The sequence below is a fragment of the Ursus maritimus genome, unplaced genomic scaffold, assembly GCF_017311325.1.
Source record: "Ursus maritimus isolate PB19 unplaced genomic scaffold, ASM1731132v1 scaffold_8, whole genome shotgun sequence".
Classification (NCBI taxonomy): Eukaryota; Metazoa; Chordata; class Mammalia; order Carnivora; family Ursidae; genus Ursus; species Ursus maritimus.
Genome location: NW_024426996.1, coordinates 13,520,333 through 13,539,353, shown reverse-complemented (window position 1 = coordinate 13,539,353; position 19,021 = coordinate 13,520,333). Strand labels below are relative to the sequence as shown.

At 39.7% G+C, this 19,021-nt stretch overlaps 1 protein-coding gene across 2 annotated transcripts in view; it reads right to left on the bottom strand.

The window, feature by feature from the left end:
* HSD17B11 (hydroxysteroid 17-beta dehydrogenase 11) overlaps positions 1 to 19,021 on the bottom strand; it is a 33,066-nt gene that overhangs the window by 6,050 nt on the left and 7,995 nt on the right. For both annotated transcript variants that reach the window (XM_008706181.2, XM_008706180.2), the window contains exons 3-5: positions 16,414 to 16,545; positions 14,605 to 14,711; positions 7,351 to 7,488 (exon numbers count right to left, since the gene is read on the bottom strand). In XM_008706181.2, the coding sequence (XP_008704403.1) occupies positions 7,351 to 7,488; positions 14,605 to 14,711; positions 16,414 to 16,545 (377 nt within the window). The remainder of the gene's footprint in view (positions 1 to 7,350; positions 7,489 to 14,604; positions 14,712 to 16,413; positions 16,546 to 19,021) is intronic.

Genomic DNA, 19,021 nt, shown 5'->3' with positions numbered 1-19,021 from the left:
GTGTGTGTGTGTGTGTGTGTGTGTGTGTGTGTGTGTGTGTGTGTGATGGAATATTATGCAGCCATCAAAAATGACATCTTGCCATTTCCAAGGACATGGATGGAACTAGAGGGTATTATGCTAAGTGAAATAAGTCAATCAGAGAAAGACAACTACCATATGACTTCATTGATATGTGGAATTTGAGAAACAAGGCAGAGGATCATAGGGGAAGAGAGGAAAAAATGAAACGATGAAACCAGAGAGGGAGACAAACTATAAGAGACTCTTAATCTCAGAAAACAAACTGAGGGTTGCTGGAGGGGATGGGGGTGGGGGGATGGAGTCACTGGGTTATGGGCATTGGGGAGGGTATGTGGTTTTTTTTGTTTTGTTTTTAAGATTTTGTTTATTTGACAGAGAGAGAGACAGCCAGTGAGAGAGGGAACACAAGCAGGGAGAGTGGGAGAGGAACGAGCAGGCCTCCAGCGGAGGAGCCCGATGTGGGGCTCAATCCCAGAACGTCGGGATCACGCCCTGAGCTGAAGGCAGACGCTCAACGACTGAGCCACCCAGGCGCCCCTGGGGAGGGTATGTGTTGTAATCAGCACTGGGTATCATATAAGATTGATAAATCACAGACCTGTACCCCTGAAGCTAATAATACATTATATGTTAATTAATTGAATTTAAATTAAAAATAAAATAAAAATATAAACAAAACAAGAAATGTGCCAATTCTAGGTCCTTCATCTCCATAGGGAACCTTTATATTTACTAGGTCTTGGTTTACTTTTCAGCCTTATTACTTAGTTCCATGTTGCACCCTCACTGGGCAATCACCCTGGCATACGCACTGTGGAGTAGCAGGAGGTCTCTAAAAGGTGGCCTTTGCTATCTGCGTGTTAGAGCGTGTGCACTTTGGATGGTATTACACAAGAACTGGTCCTAATTTTTTAACATTTTATTGATGACTTGGAAAAAAAGGTATATAATTACATACACTCATGAAATTTGCCAACATCACCACACTATTTGAGTGAGTAATATTCTGGGGAGGCAGATTTTAAATGTGTGTGACTAGTTAAGAGAAGTGAGACAAAAGGAATTGGACGAGAACAAATATAAAGGAACAAATATAGACTAGTGCATTTGGAAAGAAAAAATGTGCAGTAAAGTAAAATTAGGACAGTTGAGAAGTGTAGTTTTATACTCAAAAGTGAGCATGATTCATATGGGGATCATAGGGGAAGGGAGAAAACTGAATGGAAAGAAACCAGACAGGGAGCCAAACCATGAGAAACTCTTGACTCTGGGAAACAAACTGGGGGTTGTGGAAAGGGAGGTGTGTTGGGGGGATGGGATAACCGGGTGATGGGCATTAAGGAGGGCACGTGATGTGATAAGCACTGGATGTTATACGCAACTAATGAATCATTGAACACCACACCAAAAACTAATGATACACTATATGTTAGCTAATTGAATTTAAATTTTAAAAAGTGAGCATGATAATTGAATATATCAAGGAGAGCAGAGTTTAAAATATATATGACATGATCTTTCATTCTCAGTATAGGTCATTTATGAAAATACTATGCTCCCCCTGGACCCTGAAATATTATATAGGAAAAACGTGGTGATGCAATAGAAGAGGAAATGTAATTATAAAGATGATAGCTTTTGGCCCAGAGGAGGCAAAAATGAAAGGCAATGGAAACTTGAAGAAGACTAAGCCCTCCTTTAGCCTGTGGCATAAGCAGAGCACCAAGGAGGAGGAACCGAGAAACTGAAAGATGCTGGTGCCTTGAAGTGTTCAGAAGGAAATTCACTTTCTAGCATATCGCTACCAGACTTCACTATTCCCGAGCTCCATGAAAGCTCGCAAACACCTGTGTAAACAGTATAGTATACTTCCCCATTCACACTGTGGCCTTGTGAACCTACCAACCAAATGGTGTTGTACTGACTAAACTTTTCTTAGTGTATTTGATCTCTTTACCCAAAGTCTTAGCCTCTGCCAAAGAAATTTTCATTAAATTTAATGGCTGGCCAATACCATGATTTTTAAAAGACCAAAAAGAAAAGGCCTCCGGAAAATAATATCTTGGCAGAATAAAATCTTAATCATGAAAGTATCAGTACGTGGAAAATTATTTTTCCCAGACAGTCTAGTCTTAGTAAGAGTTGCAAATCCTATTAAATAAATGCTCATGATGGATTTTGTAGAAACTGTCCGAAAATACTTCAGGCCTATCTGTTGGTGTGGGGAAGGGGAATGCATGTGAGGGCATAGGAATACTTATATTATTATGAAAATGAGGACATTACTGCCAACCTTACAGACATAAAAGGGGTTATAAGAGAATACTATGAACGATTGTATGCCAACAATTAGATGACCTAGAAGAAATGTACAAACTCCTAGAAAAACACAAAGTACTACAACTGATTCAAGAGAAAATATAAAATCTGAGTAATGGGGCGCCTGGGTGGCTCAGTCATTAAGCCTCTGCCTTTGGCCCAGGGAGTGATCCTAGGGACTTGGGATCGAGCCCCACATCAGGCTCCCTGCTCCACTGGGAGCCTGCTTCTTCCTCTCCCACTCCCCCTGCTTGTGTTCCCTCTCTCGCTGGCTGTCTCTCTGTCAAATAAATAAATAAAACCTTTAAAAAAAAATCTGAGTAACATTTCAGATAGCTTCATGAAAAACTCTACTTAATGTTTAAAGAATTAACATCAGTCTTTCTTAAAGTTCTTAAAGTTCTTCAAAAAAATACAACTCTTCCTAGCTCAGTCTAAAAGCCAGAGTTACCCTGTAACTAAAGCCGGACTAAGATATCACTAGAAAACTAAATAACAGTATCTCTTATGAATACAGATACAAATATCCTCAATAAAATCCAGCATCAAACCAAATGCAGCTTCATAGTAAAAGGATTATAAGGGTGCCTGGGTGGCTCAGTTAAGTGTCTGCCTTCAGTTCAGGTCGTAATCCTGGAGTCCCGGGATCGAGCCCCATGTCAGACTCCCTGCTCAGCAAAGAGTCTGCCTCTCCCTCTTCCTCTGCCCCTTCCCACTTGTGTTCTCATTCTCTCTAGATCACTCTCTCTCTCTCAAATAAATAAATAAAATCTTTTAAAAAAAGGATTATATACCATGGCCAAGTGAGATTTATTGCAAGAATGCAAGGCAGGGGCATCAGGGTGGCTTGGTTGGTTAAGCATCCAGTTCTTGGTTTTAGCTCAGCTCACGATGTCGAGGTTGTGAGGTTGAGCCCTGCATCAGGCTTGGTGAAGAGTCTCTGCTTGAGATTCTCTCCCTCTCCCTCTGTCCCTCCCCTGGCTCTTCTCTCTCTCTCTCTCTCTTTAAAATAAAATAGGTTAAAAAAAAAAGAACACACAAAAAAACTCCAAGAATGCTAGGTGGTTCACCATATAAAAATCAATCATTATAATATATCATACGAAAAGCCCCACATGATCATCTCAATAGACACAGAGAAAGCATTTGACACAACCCAACATGCTTTCATGCAGGGGGAAAAAAGCACTTAACAAACTAGGAACATGAGGGAACTTCCTTAAGCTGATATGGCAAGTGCTTGTATGAGGCAGCGTGATTTGTATAGGCAGAGTGGAGAAAAGAAAATAACAGGACTTATTAAATATGAAAAGATGATCATCAGCCTTTCTAATAATCAAAAAAACTAATATAACACAGAAGTTCTTTTTTCCCTTCATCACACTGACAAAGATTAAACGTATGCTAATATTCAAAGCTGGCACAGATAAGGGGAATAGGTACTTCATACCCTGCCGGTGGCAGGATAAATCAGGACGATCCTGGAGGGCAATCTAATAAATCTATCAAAAGTAAATAAGTTCCTACTCTTTTTTTTTTAAAGATTTTATTTATTTATTTGACAGAGATAGAGACAGCCAGTGAGAGAGGGAACACAAGCACGGGGAGTGGGAGAGGAAGAAGCAGGCTCCCAGAGGAAGAGCCCGACATGGGGCTCGATCCCAGAACCCCAGGATCACGCCCTGAGCCGAAGGCAGATGCTTAACGACTGAGCCACCCAGGCGCCCCATAAGTTCCTACTCTTTAATCCAGCAATTCCATTTCAAAAAAAAATCATAACCAAATGGTTAGAAAAGTGAACAAAGATACATATGCACATATACACGTATACTCAGCAAGCTTCCCAATTACTTTTTAATTGTCACTAGTAGCACTTTGCCAGGAGAGGGCACTCTTGCCCATAAGGAAGGTTATTTTGGACAACCTTGTCCTGGGGGCAAGGTTAAAAAATTCAATTACCATTTTCAAAAATATGGTGTCTGTTTTTAACTGCTGAAAGACAGTCTGGGTGAAAAAAACCAACTCAAATATATTATATCAGGGTCCAATGAGGGTTTTCGTCCTGAAAGTGATGAGGAAATTGGCAAATCTTATCCTTGAGGATGGAACTCACCTCTTCCTTTGACACTTCCTCTTAATTTTAATGGACTCTTTTAAAAAAAAATTATTTATTTTTATTGAGATACAACCGACACATCACATATCACATGTAAGTTTAAGGTGTATGATGTGTTGATTTGACACATTTATATATTGCAATATGATTACCATGGAATTAGCTAACACCTCCATCACATGATTTTGTGTGTGTGTGTGTGATGGGAACAACTAAGATGTAGCCTCTTAGCAACTTTGATGTTTATAATATAGTATTGCTGTCTACAATCACTATGCACATTAGAACTCCAGAAGTTATTTATCTACTGGTTGCAAGTTTATGCCCTGAAACAATTATCTCCCCAGTGCTCCCACCCCCAGCTTCTGGTAACTACCATTCTACTCTGCGTTTTTACGAGTCCAGCTTTTTTAGATTGCACACATAGGTGAGATCATATAGTACTTGTCTGACAGGTTAGTGAAGTTTTATCCTCATTCTACTCCTCCTGGTCAGGGTCTACTCCTCAGGTGCCCAAATTAATCTGTCCTTTATGTTCTCTGTTCAGGGTCCAAGTAGGGTTTTCTTGATTAATAAGGTGAATTAAAACACTGGCCTTCTGAAGTAAATATGTTCACTTTTGTTTTCTAACAAAATTGTATTTTAAAAATAGGCTCTTGGGGCATCTGGGTAGCATAGTCGTTTGGGTGTTCAACTCTTGGTTTTGGCTCAGGTTGTGATCTCAGGGTCATGGGATCAAGTCCTGCACTGGGCTCCACACTCAGCCTGGAGTCTGCTTGGGTTTCTCTCTCCTTCTCCCACAGCCCCTCTCCCTGCGTGCTCTCTCTCTAAAATAAATAGATAATTTTTTAAAAAAATAGGCTCTTGGACAATTTGATAGATTCTTCCGGGGGCTTGAGATCTTTGGACAGCTATCAAATTTCTACCTGATGTTGGCTTCCTACTCTGTCTACCTGTGGGTAGACATATTTAGGTTAAGGTGTATTTAAATAGAACCTGCTATTTTCCCAAAGGGCCACAATGAATATCCTTCATTAACTTAAAATATATTTTCACCAAAGGCAGATGGATGGGAGGAAAGAGGGAGAAAATTTGAGGAGGCAGAATAAAACTTAAAACTTAAATCTTATCAGCACAATAGATAATCTAAAAGTAGATCCAAGTAAATATGCAGATTATAAAGATGACATTTCAAAGCAGTGAAGGAATGACGTATAACTTAATAAATAATTCAAAATAACATTTACTATTTGGGAAAAACAATTAAGCAATACCGTGACCTTATCTCTTAAAGTAAATTTGGGTGGAGCAAAGGTCTAAATGTGAAAACGCAACCATAAATGTACTAGAAAAAAAATACAGGTAGATATTTTCATAAGCTTGGGGTGAAAAAAGACATTTATAAACACCTCGCGGAAACTAAAGGCCATGAAGGGGAAAAAAAAAAAAACCTGAGAAATTTTAATGTAAAACTAAATAAAAATAAGTGTAGGGGTGCCTGGGTGGCTCTGTCGGTTAAGCCTCTGCCTTTGACTCAGGTCATGATCCTGGGGTCCCGGGATCAAGTCCCAGTCATCCAGCTCCCTGCGCAGTGGGGAGTCCGCTTCTCCCTCTGCCCCTCCTCCTGCTCATACTCTCTCTCTCACAGTAAATAAAATCTTTTAAAAAATAAAATAAATCAAATCTATCTGAAGGAGATGGTACCAAAATGTGAAAATGTGTGTGCACTAGCATGTTCACCACAGCTGTGCCAGGGGGAGAAAATCACTAGTAGACGCAACTGTTCAGACTAAGTACTCGATACAATTTATGATAAAACTCTGTATTTACCGACAGGAAATGATGTCCACAACATAACACTGATCAAAATAAGTACTTGACTTACAGCGTCCAGAACGCCATGTGTAACATATCCCAGTTACATAAAATTCAGACATTTAAGCAGTACATAGAGAGATGTCTAGAAGGATGTTCATCAAAATGTTAAGAGTAGTCTGCACTGGATAGAGGGTTTCCAGGAAGCTCAAAAAGAACGTATTTGTATTTTTCTCTATTTTGGAATTTTCCAAAAGTATGCTTCATGTTTACGAAGCCATTAAAACTATTTCCGAAAAGGAGAAACATTAAAAGTTAACCTCAGAACTGATCCTTTATCGTTGTATTTATTTATTTATTTATTTTAGAGAGGGAGAGGGAGAGGGGGTGGGGGAGGGGTGGAGGCAGAGGGAGAGGGAGAATCCTAAGCAGGTTCCATGCCCAGCTTGGAGCCCCACGTAGGGCTTGATCTCATGATCCTGACCTCAGGACCTGAGCTGAATTCAAGAGTCAGATGCTTAACTGACTGAGCCACCCAGGCGCCCCTGTAGTTTTATTTATTAACCAAGTAAAGACTGGTACTCATTTTGGAGGATAACCTCTAGATTACCAAAGGAAGGTGTTTTTCACACTGCGGTCCTGGGTTATCTGTATCAGAATTACCGATGGTGCATGTTAAACAGAAGCCCCAAGCTCCTTCCCCACCACTACCCTATCCCAGCCAAACCCAAGGCATCAACATCTCTGGGGGTAGGACCCCTACATGGTTCCCAAGCACTCCTGGTGAAATGTGTATATACCTAAGTCAGAGAACCACTGCCCAGGGAAAGGGGGGGGGGGAGTAGGATTATTAGCAAATTCACCTGAGTTAACTCATATTTATGTTTATACACATTCTCTCCCTCTCTTTGTCTCTCCACCTGTTTTCCCACACTCTACAGGAGCTGAAATTGAGATGAGCTAAGGGCATTGCATATCAGGTGTTTAAAGGATTAAAATAATTAAGAAAACCCACAGAATGGCTGATATTCATAGTAATCACCAACCCTTCTGTCTTCATTTCCATCTCAACTTACGCAGTACTTGGGTTTTTGATGAAGCCAGTGTTTATGAAATTAGGGCAGAGACATGTTGTTTTGACTCCAGTTCTTTCTAAGGCAGCCAGTTCTTCAGTCAAAGCTTTATGAAATCCAACAGCAGCAAACTTGCTCGAACTGAAAATAAACACAGAGAGCTCACAAGATAATTCTAGAAAGATGCTGCATCTACTTAATTCGGATGTCTGTTTTCCCTAGTTAAGTGTGGACCTGTGCCCAGCCTCACTGCCATCAGCTGAGTTTCGGGGTCCAGCCCAGACCTACCAGATCAGAATGTGCATTCCAGATCCTCAGGTAAATTGATACGCATTAAAGTCTAAGCAGCAGGGCGCCTGGGTGGCTCAGTTGGTTAAGCGTCCGTCTCCTGATTTTGGCTCAGATCATGATCTCAAGCTCACGAGATCGAGCCCAGGGCAGGCTCTGTGCTCAAGAGGGCGCTTGCTTGCGGTTCTCTCTTTCCCTCTCCCTCTGTTCCTCCCCCTGCTTGAGCTCAAGCGTGTAGGACCTCTCTCACTCTCAAAAATAAATCAATAAATCATTCCTTAAAGTCTAAGAAGCAATCACACAGAACACTTACGACGTCCCAATATCACTTAACGAAGTGAGAACTAAGTAGGCTCAAAGGTCTTGCTAGGAAAATTGGCCAAGTGTTTGTTTTTGCTGTTGTTGTTTCTGTAAGATTTAATGTCACTATAGCCTGTTAATTATCTAATATATCCAGGAATTCCTGGGAAAGTTCTCTGGACAAGTCCTATTTTTCTCTTTAAGTCTCAGTTTCACTTCCTCAAAGAGGTCCCCCCTGGCCCCTAGTCTCGATTATTTCCCCACTATATTGTAATCTTCAGTTTTTTAATGATAGCCTATTTAGGATTTATGATTAAATATTCATTGGGGTGAATTTTTTTTAACATCCGCCCCTCATACTTTTACTATACATTTCATGACTATTTTGGTTTCCAGTAAATCCCCAGGGCCTAGCACAGTGCTTGCCTTATAATAGCTGCTCAACAAATATTTGTCAAATGAATAAATCAAAATGCAAAGAAATTCTTATTGTCACAGCTCCTTCATTTGGCAAGAGAAAGAAAATTAATCACATTCTAAGCTGATATTACTTTTCTAATTCGTTTTTTTAAAAAAATACCTTTATTGAGAAATAAATTCATGTATCATAATCTACCCATTTGAAATGTAAAATTCAATGGTTTTTGGAATATTACATTATAAATTTTTAAAAATTGTGTGAAAATATATATAACAAAATTTGCCATTTTAACCATTTTTAAATGTGCAATTCAGTGCTATTAATTACCAGATTATTTTTCTATAAGTCTGTATTTATTAGCAATTATACAAAGTAGTTGTAAATTCTTGCCAATTAACCTGTGCTTTGGAAAATACAAACCTGTGGAAAGTTCTCTCAACTTATTTTTTTTAAAGCTTACACATATACTGAAGCCTTAAAAGATTGCTAGATTCACTTATGTAAAATGTAAATCTCACCTTGAAAAACGACACAAAAATAATCATACGTAAAATTGATCACTGCATGTCAGACGCTGTCTTCAGTTATTCAGATGTATTATTGCATTTAATCCTCACAACTCTTTGCAATGGATATTACTATGATCCCATTTACCAAAAAGGAAACGGAGGCACTGGGGCGGGAGTAGTTGGTTTGCAATCTCCTTGGGAGCTTGTTGGATATAATGTGAAGCTGCCCCCTGCTGCACACACAGGGCAGGGAGGCCAAAGAAAGAGGCAGACCACTCCAGATTGGTGGGTGGCAGGTTTAATAAGCAAGGAAACTTGGGAGGCTTGTCTTGGGCAGCTGTAAGGTGGTAGATCTCCACACCCAGCTGCCAGAATCTTAAAAGTTTATATAGAGGCCTTAATTGGGTTGAGCCATACATACTATCCAGATAGTCTCGATACCACATTTCTTTCTTTCTTTTTTTTTTTTTTAAGATTTTATTTATTTATTTGCCAGAGAGAGAGAGAGAGAGAGAGAGCAAGCGAGAGCACAAGCAGGGGGAGCAGCAAGCAGAGGGAAAAGCAGGCTCCCTGCTGAGCAAGGAGCCCGATGCAGGGCTTGATCCCAGGGCCTCGGAATCATGACCCCAGCCAAAGGCAGCCGCTTAACCGACCAAGCCACCCAGGTGCCCTTTGACATCACATTTCTATCTCATGGGTGTGTCCTGGGGGCAGCTTTTGGGAATGGTGAAGGCAGTTGGATACCACGTTCCAAGGACAGGGCAGTGGGGAGGAGCCTCCAATTGCCTAGGTCCAGCTCACAGGTCACATTTTCGGGATGACCTCTCCCAACAGAGTTAATGGGCTTGCCCAAAGACATAAAATGAAGTGGTAGAATCAGGCTTTAAATCAGGGCAATAACCCAGGCCTCTATATGATGTACTTTAAACTTTATTAGCTCCCAACCAAGTTAAGAGGCAAATGATAAACTGGTAAAGCAGTTGCAACATGTAAGTTGTGGGTAGGGCTTAACATAGGGCAACTTTTATAAATGAATAAGACAATACTCTAGTAGATAAATGGCTAAAGGACATTAGCAGAAAATTCACAATATAAAAATACCAATGGATATATGCATATAAAGATGTGTTGTTTCAGGAATAAAATAAATACAAACTAAAACAAGAGGGAATTTTTGCCTAGCAATAATGGTGAGGATATGAGGAAATTTTTATTTGTTTGAGTTGCTATTCAACATACAGAATGTTTTCATTTTAAATGATTGAACCAGGAATCTTTTCTCTTGAAGCCTTCCAGTATGTCTAAGCTTAAAAAAAATAAAAATAAAAAAGATGAGAGAGAACTTTCCACAGCTTTCTATTTTCCAAAGCACAGGTTAATTGGCAGCCTTTTCTGGAAGGCAATTTGGCAAAAGGTATCAAATTCATTAAAAATATGCCATGCTCTTAGATCTAGTCATTCTCCTTATAAGTATTTATCCCACAGAAAGAACCAATCATGTTTCTAAAGATTTATATTCAAGGTTAGTCTCTGGGATATGTACTTCATGAAGGCCACTGGTTGGAAACCATTTTAAATGTCTGGAGTGGACCGCTGTTGTTTTTGCCCTTTGGCATTCCTCGTTCCTTATTCTGGTGACGTCACTCTTACCCACCACAGGTGTCACCCTGTACAGTGGCTGGATCCTCGTAGCTAGAGCGACCTCTGGAACTAGAGCGTTTGAAGGCAGTACTGGGAAATCACGGCTTTGCCCTCACCTGCTGGCTACTGAGAGGCTATCACTCTGGCACTGCTGGTAGCCACCTCACCAACAGACAGAGGCAGAGACCCTGCCCGAGACTCTTAACTACGGAGCTAATACATTCCTCTTTTGGTCCGAGGCAGTTTAAGTGTTGTGTTCCTTGCAACTGAAAGGGTCCTGACAAATGAACTGTGCAACAACAATGGCTAAACTGTACACATAGTGGCAACTATGTGCAGAGGCACACCATGCAAAAAATGAAAATAATATTGCACATACATGTATTAACGTGCAAAATGTTCATTTAAAATTTTAAAAAGCCAAGATTATGTAGGCAGATTTTTTTCAATGCTTGACTATGTACCTGCATTTAAAATGTCCTAAAAGATTATAACAAATGCTAACCATGATTATTTCTGGTAAGACTAAGAGTAATTTTTTTTCTTTTACTAAACTGTATTTTAGACTATCAGTAAGACTATCAGTAATTTTTTTCTTTTACTACACTGTATTTTCTGATTTTTCTTAAGTGAACCAAAAAGTGCATAAATATATTAAAGCTCAGAGTTAATGATGTTGAGTGTATTAAAATAACTATTTTTGAACTTCAGGGTAAATTTATTTTTAGACATATGTATATATGAAAGCTATAGTGGATTTTTTCCTGCACTTTGTAACATTACATCAAATTCCTTATTATTAATAATTTGAATTAATATTTTTTATCCCAATCATTCTTTTAAATAACATTTCATTATAAGCTAATAAAGATCAGGACTCGATTTTGCCACGTCCTCCCATACTGGTGACTTTCATGCTTGTAAATTGGCTCTTTAAGTTGACAAGATATATTAGCCAGAGTTTCATGGTACCTTTAAATATTTTCTTTTAAAAATCAAAATGCTTCTGGACAAAATTCTTAGCAAGCAGCAAAAAAACATTTTAGAATAGAATTAAAAGGTGAACGCCTGTCACCGCGAATCCAGTTCTTTGATCTTGGATTTTTCACACTAATCATTTAAAACTATTGAACTGTAACTTCAAAAAAATGGAAACTTTTTTTCCAACATATATAGGTGATTGGAGCTATAATAAATTCTTTTGCTGTGGCTTAGCAACTCAGGCTGGTGACAGCTAAAGGCTCAATTACAGGGGGAAGAAAAAAACAGGTAATTCCAGATCCCCTCTCATTTGGGGAGCCGGAGCATATAGGATTAGTTCCACTGGGGCAAAGCATTCTGGAAGCTAAAACGAGAGGCAGGACTTTACTACTTTGTGTGATTACAGGAAAGTAGAATTGGAATGTAACACCAACAGGTACCCTCCTCTTACCGAACACTTACAGGACTCCAGATTCTACTCTAAGTGCATTACATTATGCGGTTTAAACTTGACAGCAGCCCGAGGATTTAGTTAGTCGCCATGATTAGCCTCTCTTCCGGGTGAAGAAAGTGACGCACAAAGGAGTAACTTGCCAAAGGTCACATAACATTAGTAAGTGACGGAGTCAAGATTCCTAACAATATGATCCACAACAGTCCCATCCTGAAAACAACCCAAATGCCTGTAAACAGTAGCATGGATAAATAAATAGCCGTCTAGTCACATCATGCAGTACTCTGTAGGCAAGGAAATGATGGAGCAGTAGTGACGGGCAACAGCAAGGATACACCTCACAAACACAGCGTGATTGTGTGTATGTAAAGATCAGAAACAGGCAAAATTAATCTGTGGTGTTACAAATCAATACGGGGGTTACCTTCGAGAAGGAAAGAGGGATTGCTGGTTGGGAAGAGTTCTAGAAGGGCTTCTAAGGCCTTGTCCTATTTTTTGACCTGCACGGTGGTTAAATAGATGTGCCCACTTTACAGTAGCTCACTGAGCAGCACATTTATGATTTCTGCGCTTTTACCCATGTATGCTACACTTCAGTAAAATTCATGTGTTAAAAAGCAGTGTCTCAGTCACATTGCCCATTTGTTAGTAACAACCACCGATAGACACTGCTTTCCGCCGGGAGAGGCCTTCGGTGTGTCTCTGTGAAAGCTCTATCATTGATCAGATGCTGAGCAAAAAACCAGAGTCAACTGAAAAAAAAGACGGTGATGGTCACGAAGGATCACACACTGTAGCCGCTCCGGCCACGTGTGGCTGAGAGTCCTGCAGGGGCAAGCAAGCCGCCATACCATCCCAAATCCGGAAGTGCACAACCACTTGTGTGCTTGTGACCCTGCCTTTCAGCCCAAAGGGTGCCTTTGTGTGAAGAAAAAAAACCTAGTCTTCTCAAGCGACTTCACTGCCATCTCCTGGAAAACCTTCCGAGTTTAAAGGGACCTGAAAATGAATAGTGCAGCCTAGAATTGTGTAGTCTGCAATCCGCACAACTGTGTGTGTCGTTTCTGCTTTGACAAGACTCGGTGAGGTCTTGCTGAAAGCACTATCAACAGGGACCAAAATAAATTTGTTTCTCACACAAAACACATTCTCTCTTGATTTTCCCTGCTGCACGTTCAGTGGAGTAGAACCAAGCCTGAATCAAAAGAGCTACAGTATTTACTATGGCAAAGAGAAGGAGGAGGCATGACAGCCTTCCTGGCCCTGCTGGACGCAGATTCTCTTGGCTTATGTCGATGCCTGGGGCTAAGAACCTGGCAGGGGAGCAGGGTGTTGTGTACCAGCTGAGAAGCAACACTTGCAGCTATCTTTCATCAAGTGAAGGAATGCCAGACGGTATCCACCTCGGATGGCCAGGGGACAATCAGCTAACTTCTACTGGCTCTGGACCATCGATCTGCTCTGTGACTGCCTCTGTGGTCGTTTCGTCTTTTAGGAAAAAACCTCAATCCAAGTCTGTGTTGATTTTAAAAACTATTAAATATATGTTAAGAAAAAAAAGAAAATATAGATGAATAAAAGGACCAGAATAAAATTATTTGTCATTATCAAAGGATGACCACTCTCTAGGTGTGGTTAGAGCAAAATGGCTTGGTATATATCCTTGGGGACTTGTAAAATGCAAGATATAGATCTTTTAGATACATACGTGTATATATAACAAGATACCCACCCATGCCTCTGTTTATATATTTATACCCATACAACTCTGTTGTTTCTAGAATTTAGATACTTAATTCCAAAAGGGCATGATGGTAGAAAACAAATTTGAGCATGTTTGTATGTATATTTATTTGACAATAGATATTATTGCACAGCAATTGAACATTTTAAGAGTTATTTGCTAAAATATAGAAGTGGCCAAGCACTGTTGCGGTGTGTGTAACCAGTAGGATCATCTGGGGTATGGTGGCCTCACTGATCAGTTCTTGACGGTATACAGTGGAGCACACTGTTACAGTGTTCTGCTTGCTGTAGTAAGTTCTTCAGGTATTACAATGGCATGGGTTTTTAAATGGATAACTATTATAATTTTTTTACAACAATTCCACTCTTTGGATGCTTTTAATGTTTAGAATCCCAGATTATACTCTTTCTTTTAACACTGTTTTGTTTCCACGAAATTGCTTTATTAAAATTATTAACTTTTATTCATGGTACAAAAATATCACTCTTGTTTTTATGATTTCTTGCTGCCAAAAGGGATAAGAAATGCTTTAAGAGCTGGCTGCTAGGGGGTGCCTGGGTGGCTCAGTTAAGCGTCTGCCTTCAGCTCAGGTCATGATCTCAGGGTCCTGGGGTGGAGCCCTGCATCAGCTTACTCTCTCGCTCTAGTGTTCTCTTAAATAAATAAATAAAATCTTAAAAAAAAAAAAGAGAGCTGGTTTCTAATTGGATAATTTCCCTGCAGCCACCTGTAGAATGGTCGGCCTGGAAGGGATTAATGGTTGATAATGCTGTTGTACGAGAGACTTTGTGCAACTTCCTGACTATTTGGGCAATTTCAAGTTTATCATCATTAACGGCAGCTTTCATTAGACAGGGTAAGAAATCACACAGAAGTTAAACCTAGAAATAAATTAAGGAAACACCCACTCACTTACCAATAAGCAAGTAAGAAGGGGACGCCAGTATGCCCAGCTGCTGAAGCCACAGTGACAATATGGCCATGATTATTCTTCATCATCACTGGAAGAAATGCTTTTGTAGTCTAGAAATAGTGTTTATTAAGAGAAAAAGATATATGATTATTTCTGATTTGCAGACAAATATTGGAAATATTTCCAAACAAAGCTATATTTTGTTAACATTTTTCCTGGAATAAAGGAAAAAAACCCAATTAATTGCCGAATGTGGCAAATAAAGGCAACTGGATAGGATGCCTAGATTGGAAAAACAAAGCAAAGCAATGGATACTGAAAACTTTGAGAATCCATTTCATTTAAATTGTGAACTTCTAATATCCCCTGATCCCCTACCCCTTTTGTCACTGATGTTTTCTATCATTTCATATATTGAATAGATGTAATAATCTAGAGTTATCAAAAAGACTCTCTATGTAATGTGAAATTGTTAGAAAATAGTTTGGTTATGTCATCAAAATACTGAAATGAATAGCAATCTTCCAGTAGTCACTGAAGGATTCATGCAGTAAATATTTATGGAGCACCTACTATGTGATGGGGATTCAAAACATTAAGACGATGCCCTACATTCTAATAAAGGCAGAAAGACAGACAAATTCGTCAGTTATAAAGATACACAGTGTGCCTGGGTGGCTCAGTCAGTTAAGCATCTGCCTTTGGCCCAGGTCATAATCCCAGGGTCCTGCGATGAAATCCTGCATCAGTCTCCTTGCTGAGCGGGGAGCCTGCTTCTCCCTCTGCCTCTGCCTGCTACTCTGCCTACTTGTGCTCTTTCTCTGTCAAATAAATAAATAAAATCTTAAAAAAAAAAAAAAAGATACAAAGACAGATGCCAATAATCTGGGAATATTGACATAATATCACATTTTCACCAATTCCAATATTCTTTAGAGATTATGTATCCCAAAGTCATATCCAAGAAAACTTTGAGGGACCCTTTCAGGAACTGGCCATTTGGGCAATTTTTAGCCTCTTCAGAAACTCTCACTCACTCTCTCTCCCTCAATCTCTCTCTATCTGTATCTATAGACCTTGCATGGTGAGGTTTATGAAGAGTTGGCAACTTTGGGGCCAGAAAATACTCAAGGCCTGAGTCTCATGAGAATCTGAAAGCAAACTGGGCTCACCTTTAATAGAACCACACAGATGACCCCTAATCCCTTCCTTCATAAACAAGATCACATAGATGTAAGAATCTAGCTTAAAATTAAAACATACAGAACACCTCAAGTTTATTATTAATTAATTATTATTAATATTTTTAAGGGGGGAGAAAAAATGGTTGATGAGATTTGGTCACAGCATGAAAAATGACCTTTGTTTTTTTAAAGTCTATTTATTTTTTTTAGTAATCTCTCCACCCAATGTGGGGCTCAAACTCATGACCCCAAGATCAAGAGTCTCATGCTCTTCCAAATGAGCCAGCCAGGTGCCCTGAAAAATTTCCTCTTTGTATGTTATCCTTAGTACCTGCAGAAAACTTCAGTATTAATTTGATACATCTTTATGTCTGCTGAAATCTCCATTTTAAAGATGTTATTGATTTATTTGTCAGACAGAGAGAGAACACAAGTAGGGGGAGCAGCAGGCTCCCCAATGGGCAAGGAGCCCGATGTGGGACTTGATCCCAGGACCCTGGGATCATGACCTGAGCTGAAGGCAGACGCTTAACCGACTGAGCCAGTCAGGTGCCCTGAAATCTCCACTTTAAACATAGTCTTTGGGTTTTACAAAAGGGAATGTTTTCATCAAAGAAGTCATACCTACCCAGAAATGTGCAAGTACATTAACTTCAAAAGTCTTTTCAATCTGAGGGTCTTGTGTTGAGAACAAATCCGATGTGTAGACTACACCAGCATTATTTACTAAAATACTAACATCTCCGATTTCTTCCTTCACCTTTAAAAATAAGACAAATATCCGCAACATTAAGAGTTATGAAGGAAGGTTTGCATGCAAGGATTATTAAAGAACTATGTGTTCCTCCATTAGATGCAGGGGGAAATGTAGTTTTATAATCTATGTGCCAATATGGAAAAAAGAACCTTTTAATCTTAACTACTTAATTTCAAAACAGCTCTGCCTGTAAGTCTGGCTAGGTAGAAGTTTTCTTTTGCAATTTAGTCTCTTGACTTTGCTCTATCGATTTTACCTTGAGAGGCAGTTGGCTAATAAAAACATAACCAGTGGCAAAAACAACGACGACAACAACAAACACCCCCCCTCCACAAACAAAAATCCCACAGCATTTATTTCTTTAATACTATTTCAAAAGGTAAGCAAAAAATTGTTTTAATTAATTGGCAAATGTAGGGACTATCTGGGGATTTATGTAAAACTGATTATACCATTAAGCTGGTCACATCTTCTATTTCTTTATTTTTGTAGTCACTCCATTCTGTTGCTCACCAACCTTCCTCCCATGGGTGGCAGTTGGCCTAACGGCTGGCAACGCCAGAATATCTTATCTGATATTTTTACAGTTCTTTGAGTAGCTAAGCTTCTTGGTGGATAGACCCTAGAGTTACAATGCCCTCTGTTATACACTGTGTTCCAAATAAAAGCTAACTTCTGTAAAGAGTTATCATATTTAGATAGTGCTGCAGTGTGCTGGGGACCTGAGGGGGAGGTGACAAATAGCCTGTTAAAGGCTTTCATTGTGCTATGCATTTTGCACGATTTCATTATTTATCTCATTTAATTCTCACAATAATTCCATGAGCTGGCAACTCTTGGTATGCTCACTTTAGAGATGAGAAACGTGAAACACAGAATGGCTATTTGTTGCCCAAGGCCACATGGCTATTCAAGGTCACATGGAGCTGAGACTCTCCCAGATCCTCTGACTTCAGAGCTCAAGACAAACCTCAAGGCTCAAACAGAAAGGAAGCCAGGAGGTGGAATGCCCATCAGCGACCCAGTAGGACACCAGTGTGCCGACTGCTGAAAGCTTGTCATCAGGTTGTATTTAAGGTATGAAAGAGTCAAGCTAAGACACTGGGCCCTTGAGCAACACTATCTGTACTTATATCCACATCTCTAGTGTGATATGAAAACTGTTGTTCAGAATAATGCCCCTCAGATATTGAGAAGAACAGGACAGTGTATGTGGTTAGAAGTGATGGAGCTGGAGTAATGCCTCCAAACTACTATGACTTAAAATATAAATTACTCTTTTACACTGCCAAAGAATTTGCCCTTCCTTATCCCTTCCTCCACACTTGTCCCTTCCTTCATCCTTGAGCTCCCCATCATCACCTATTGTCTCCCCGCATCGTGAACGTCTGCTCTGCACATTTCTCAATAACGAAAGCAAGCCATGAGTTTAAATGGTTAGGGGACATAAAAATATCCTGATACTAAAGTAACCACATCAAAATAACTTCAAAATATCTGATAATCACATGTCATTGTGCATATTCTGTTTAAGCATATCGTGTATCCCTGAGCAAGTTCAGTAAAAACACGAGGGTTAAAACACATGGAATAGGTTCAAATAATGAAATTACCTTTTCCAGAACAGCCTATTCCCAGATGAGTCTAGAAGCAATCACTGTGTGCCACATACTGATCCAAAAACTTTACATCATTAATTCACTTAATCCTCCTAACAACCCTGAGGTAGGTACTGCTGTGATCCCCATTTTATAACTGGGGAAACTTAGACATGGAGAGGTTAAGTCACTTGCACTGATACAGCCAGTAGTAACTGGAAGACTGTACATCTCTCTAAAGGAAAATCATCGTTAATTCGAGTAAAATAGTAACTCGTAAATGCAGATGTTTCTTGTCTACAGGCCTTGCTCTTACTGTACCCTGTTCCAGGAAAGCTATTTCCCACCAAGCTATTTTCCACTAAGTAATTTCTACTTAGTCAGGGTTTTTTTGTTTTTTGTTTTTTTAAGAGAGGGAGGGAGAGAGGGGCAGGGGTGGAGTGTGGGGAGAGGGAGAGGGAGAGGGAGAGAGAGAATCCTAAGCAAGCGCCACACCCAGGGCAGAGCCTGATGCCGGGTCGATCTCACAACCCTGAGATCATGACCTGAGCCAGTATCAGGTCAGTTGCCTGAGCCACCCAGGTGCCCCGATTTCTACTTATTCTTTCGACTTAGCTCAGGCCTCACCAGTAATAGAGGCATTAGCTTGAGATAAAAGCTTACAATTCAAAAGTAGAAGTTAAAAATATCCTCAAATCTAAAATTCCCCAAACAAGGAGGTTCTCAAGGCTGATTGAAACAGAATCTTTATACTGTACTGGATCAGATTATCTAGGAGTAAGGTCCAGGAATGTGTATTTTGAGAACTTTGCCCAGATAATTCTATTGACTTTCTTACTATTGTAGCATTTAGTTAACAAGTAGATATATGAATGCATTCG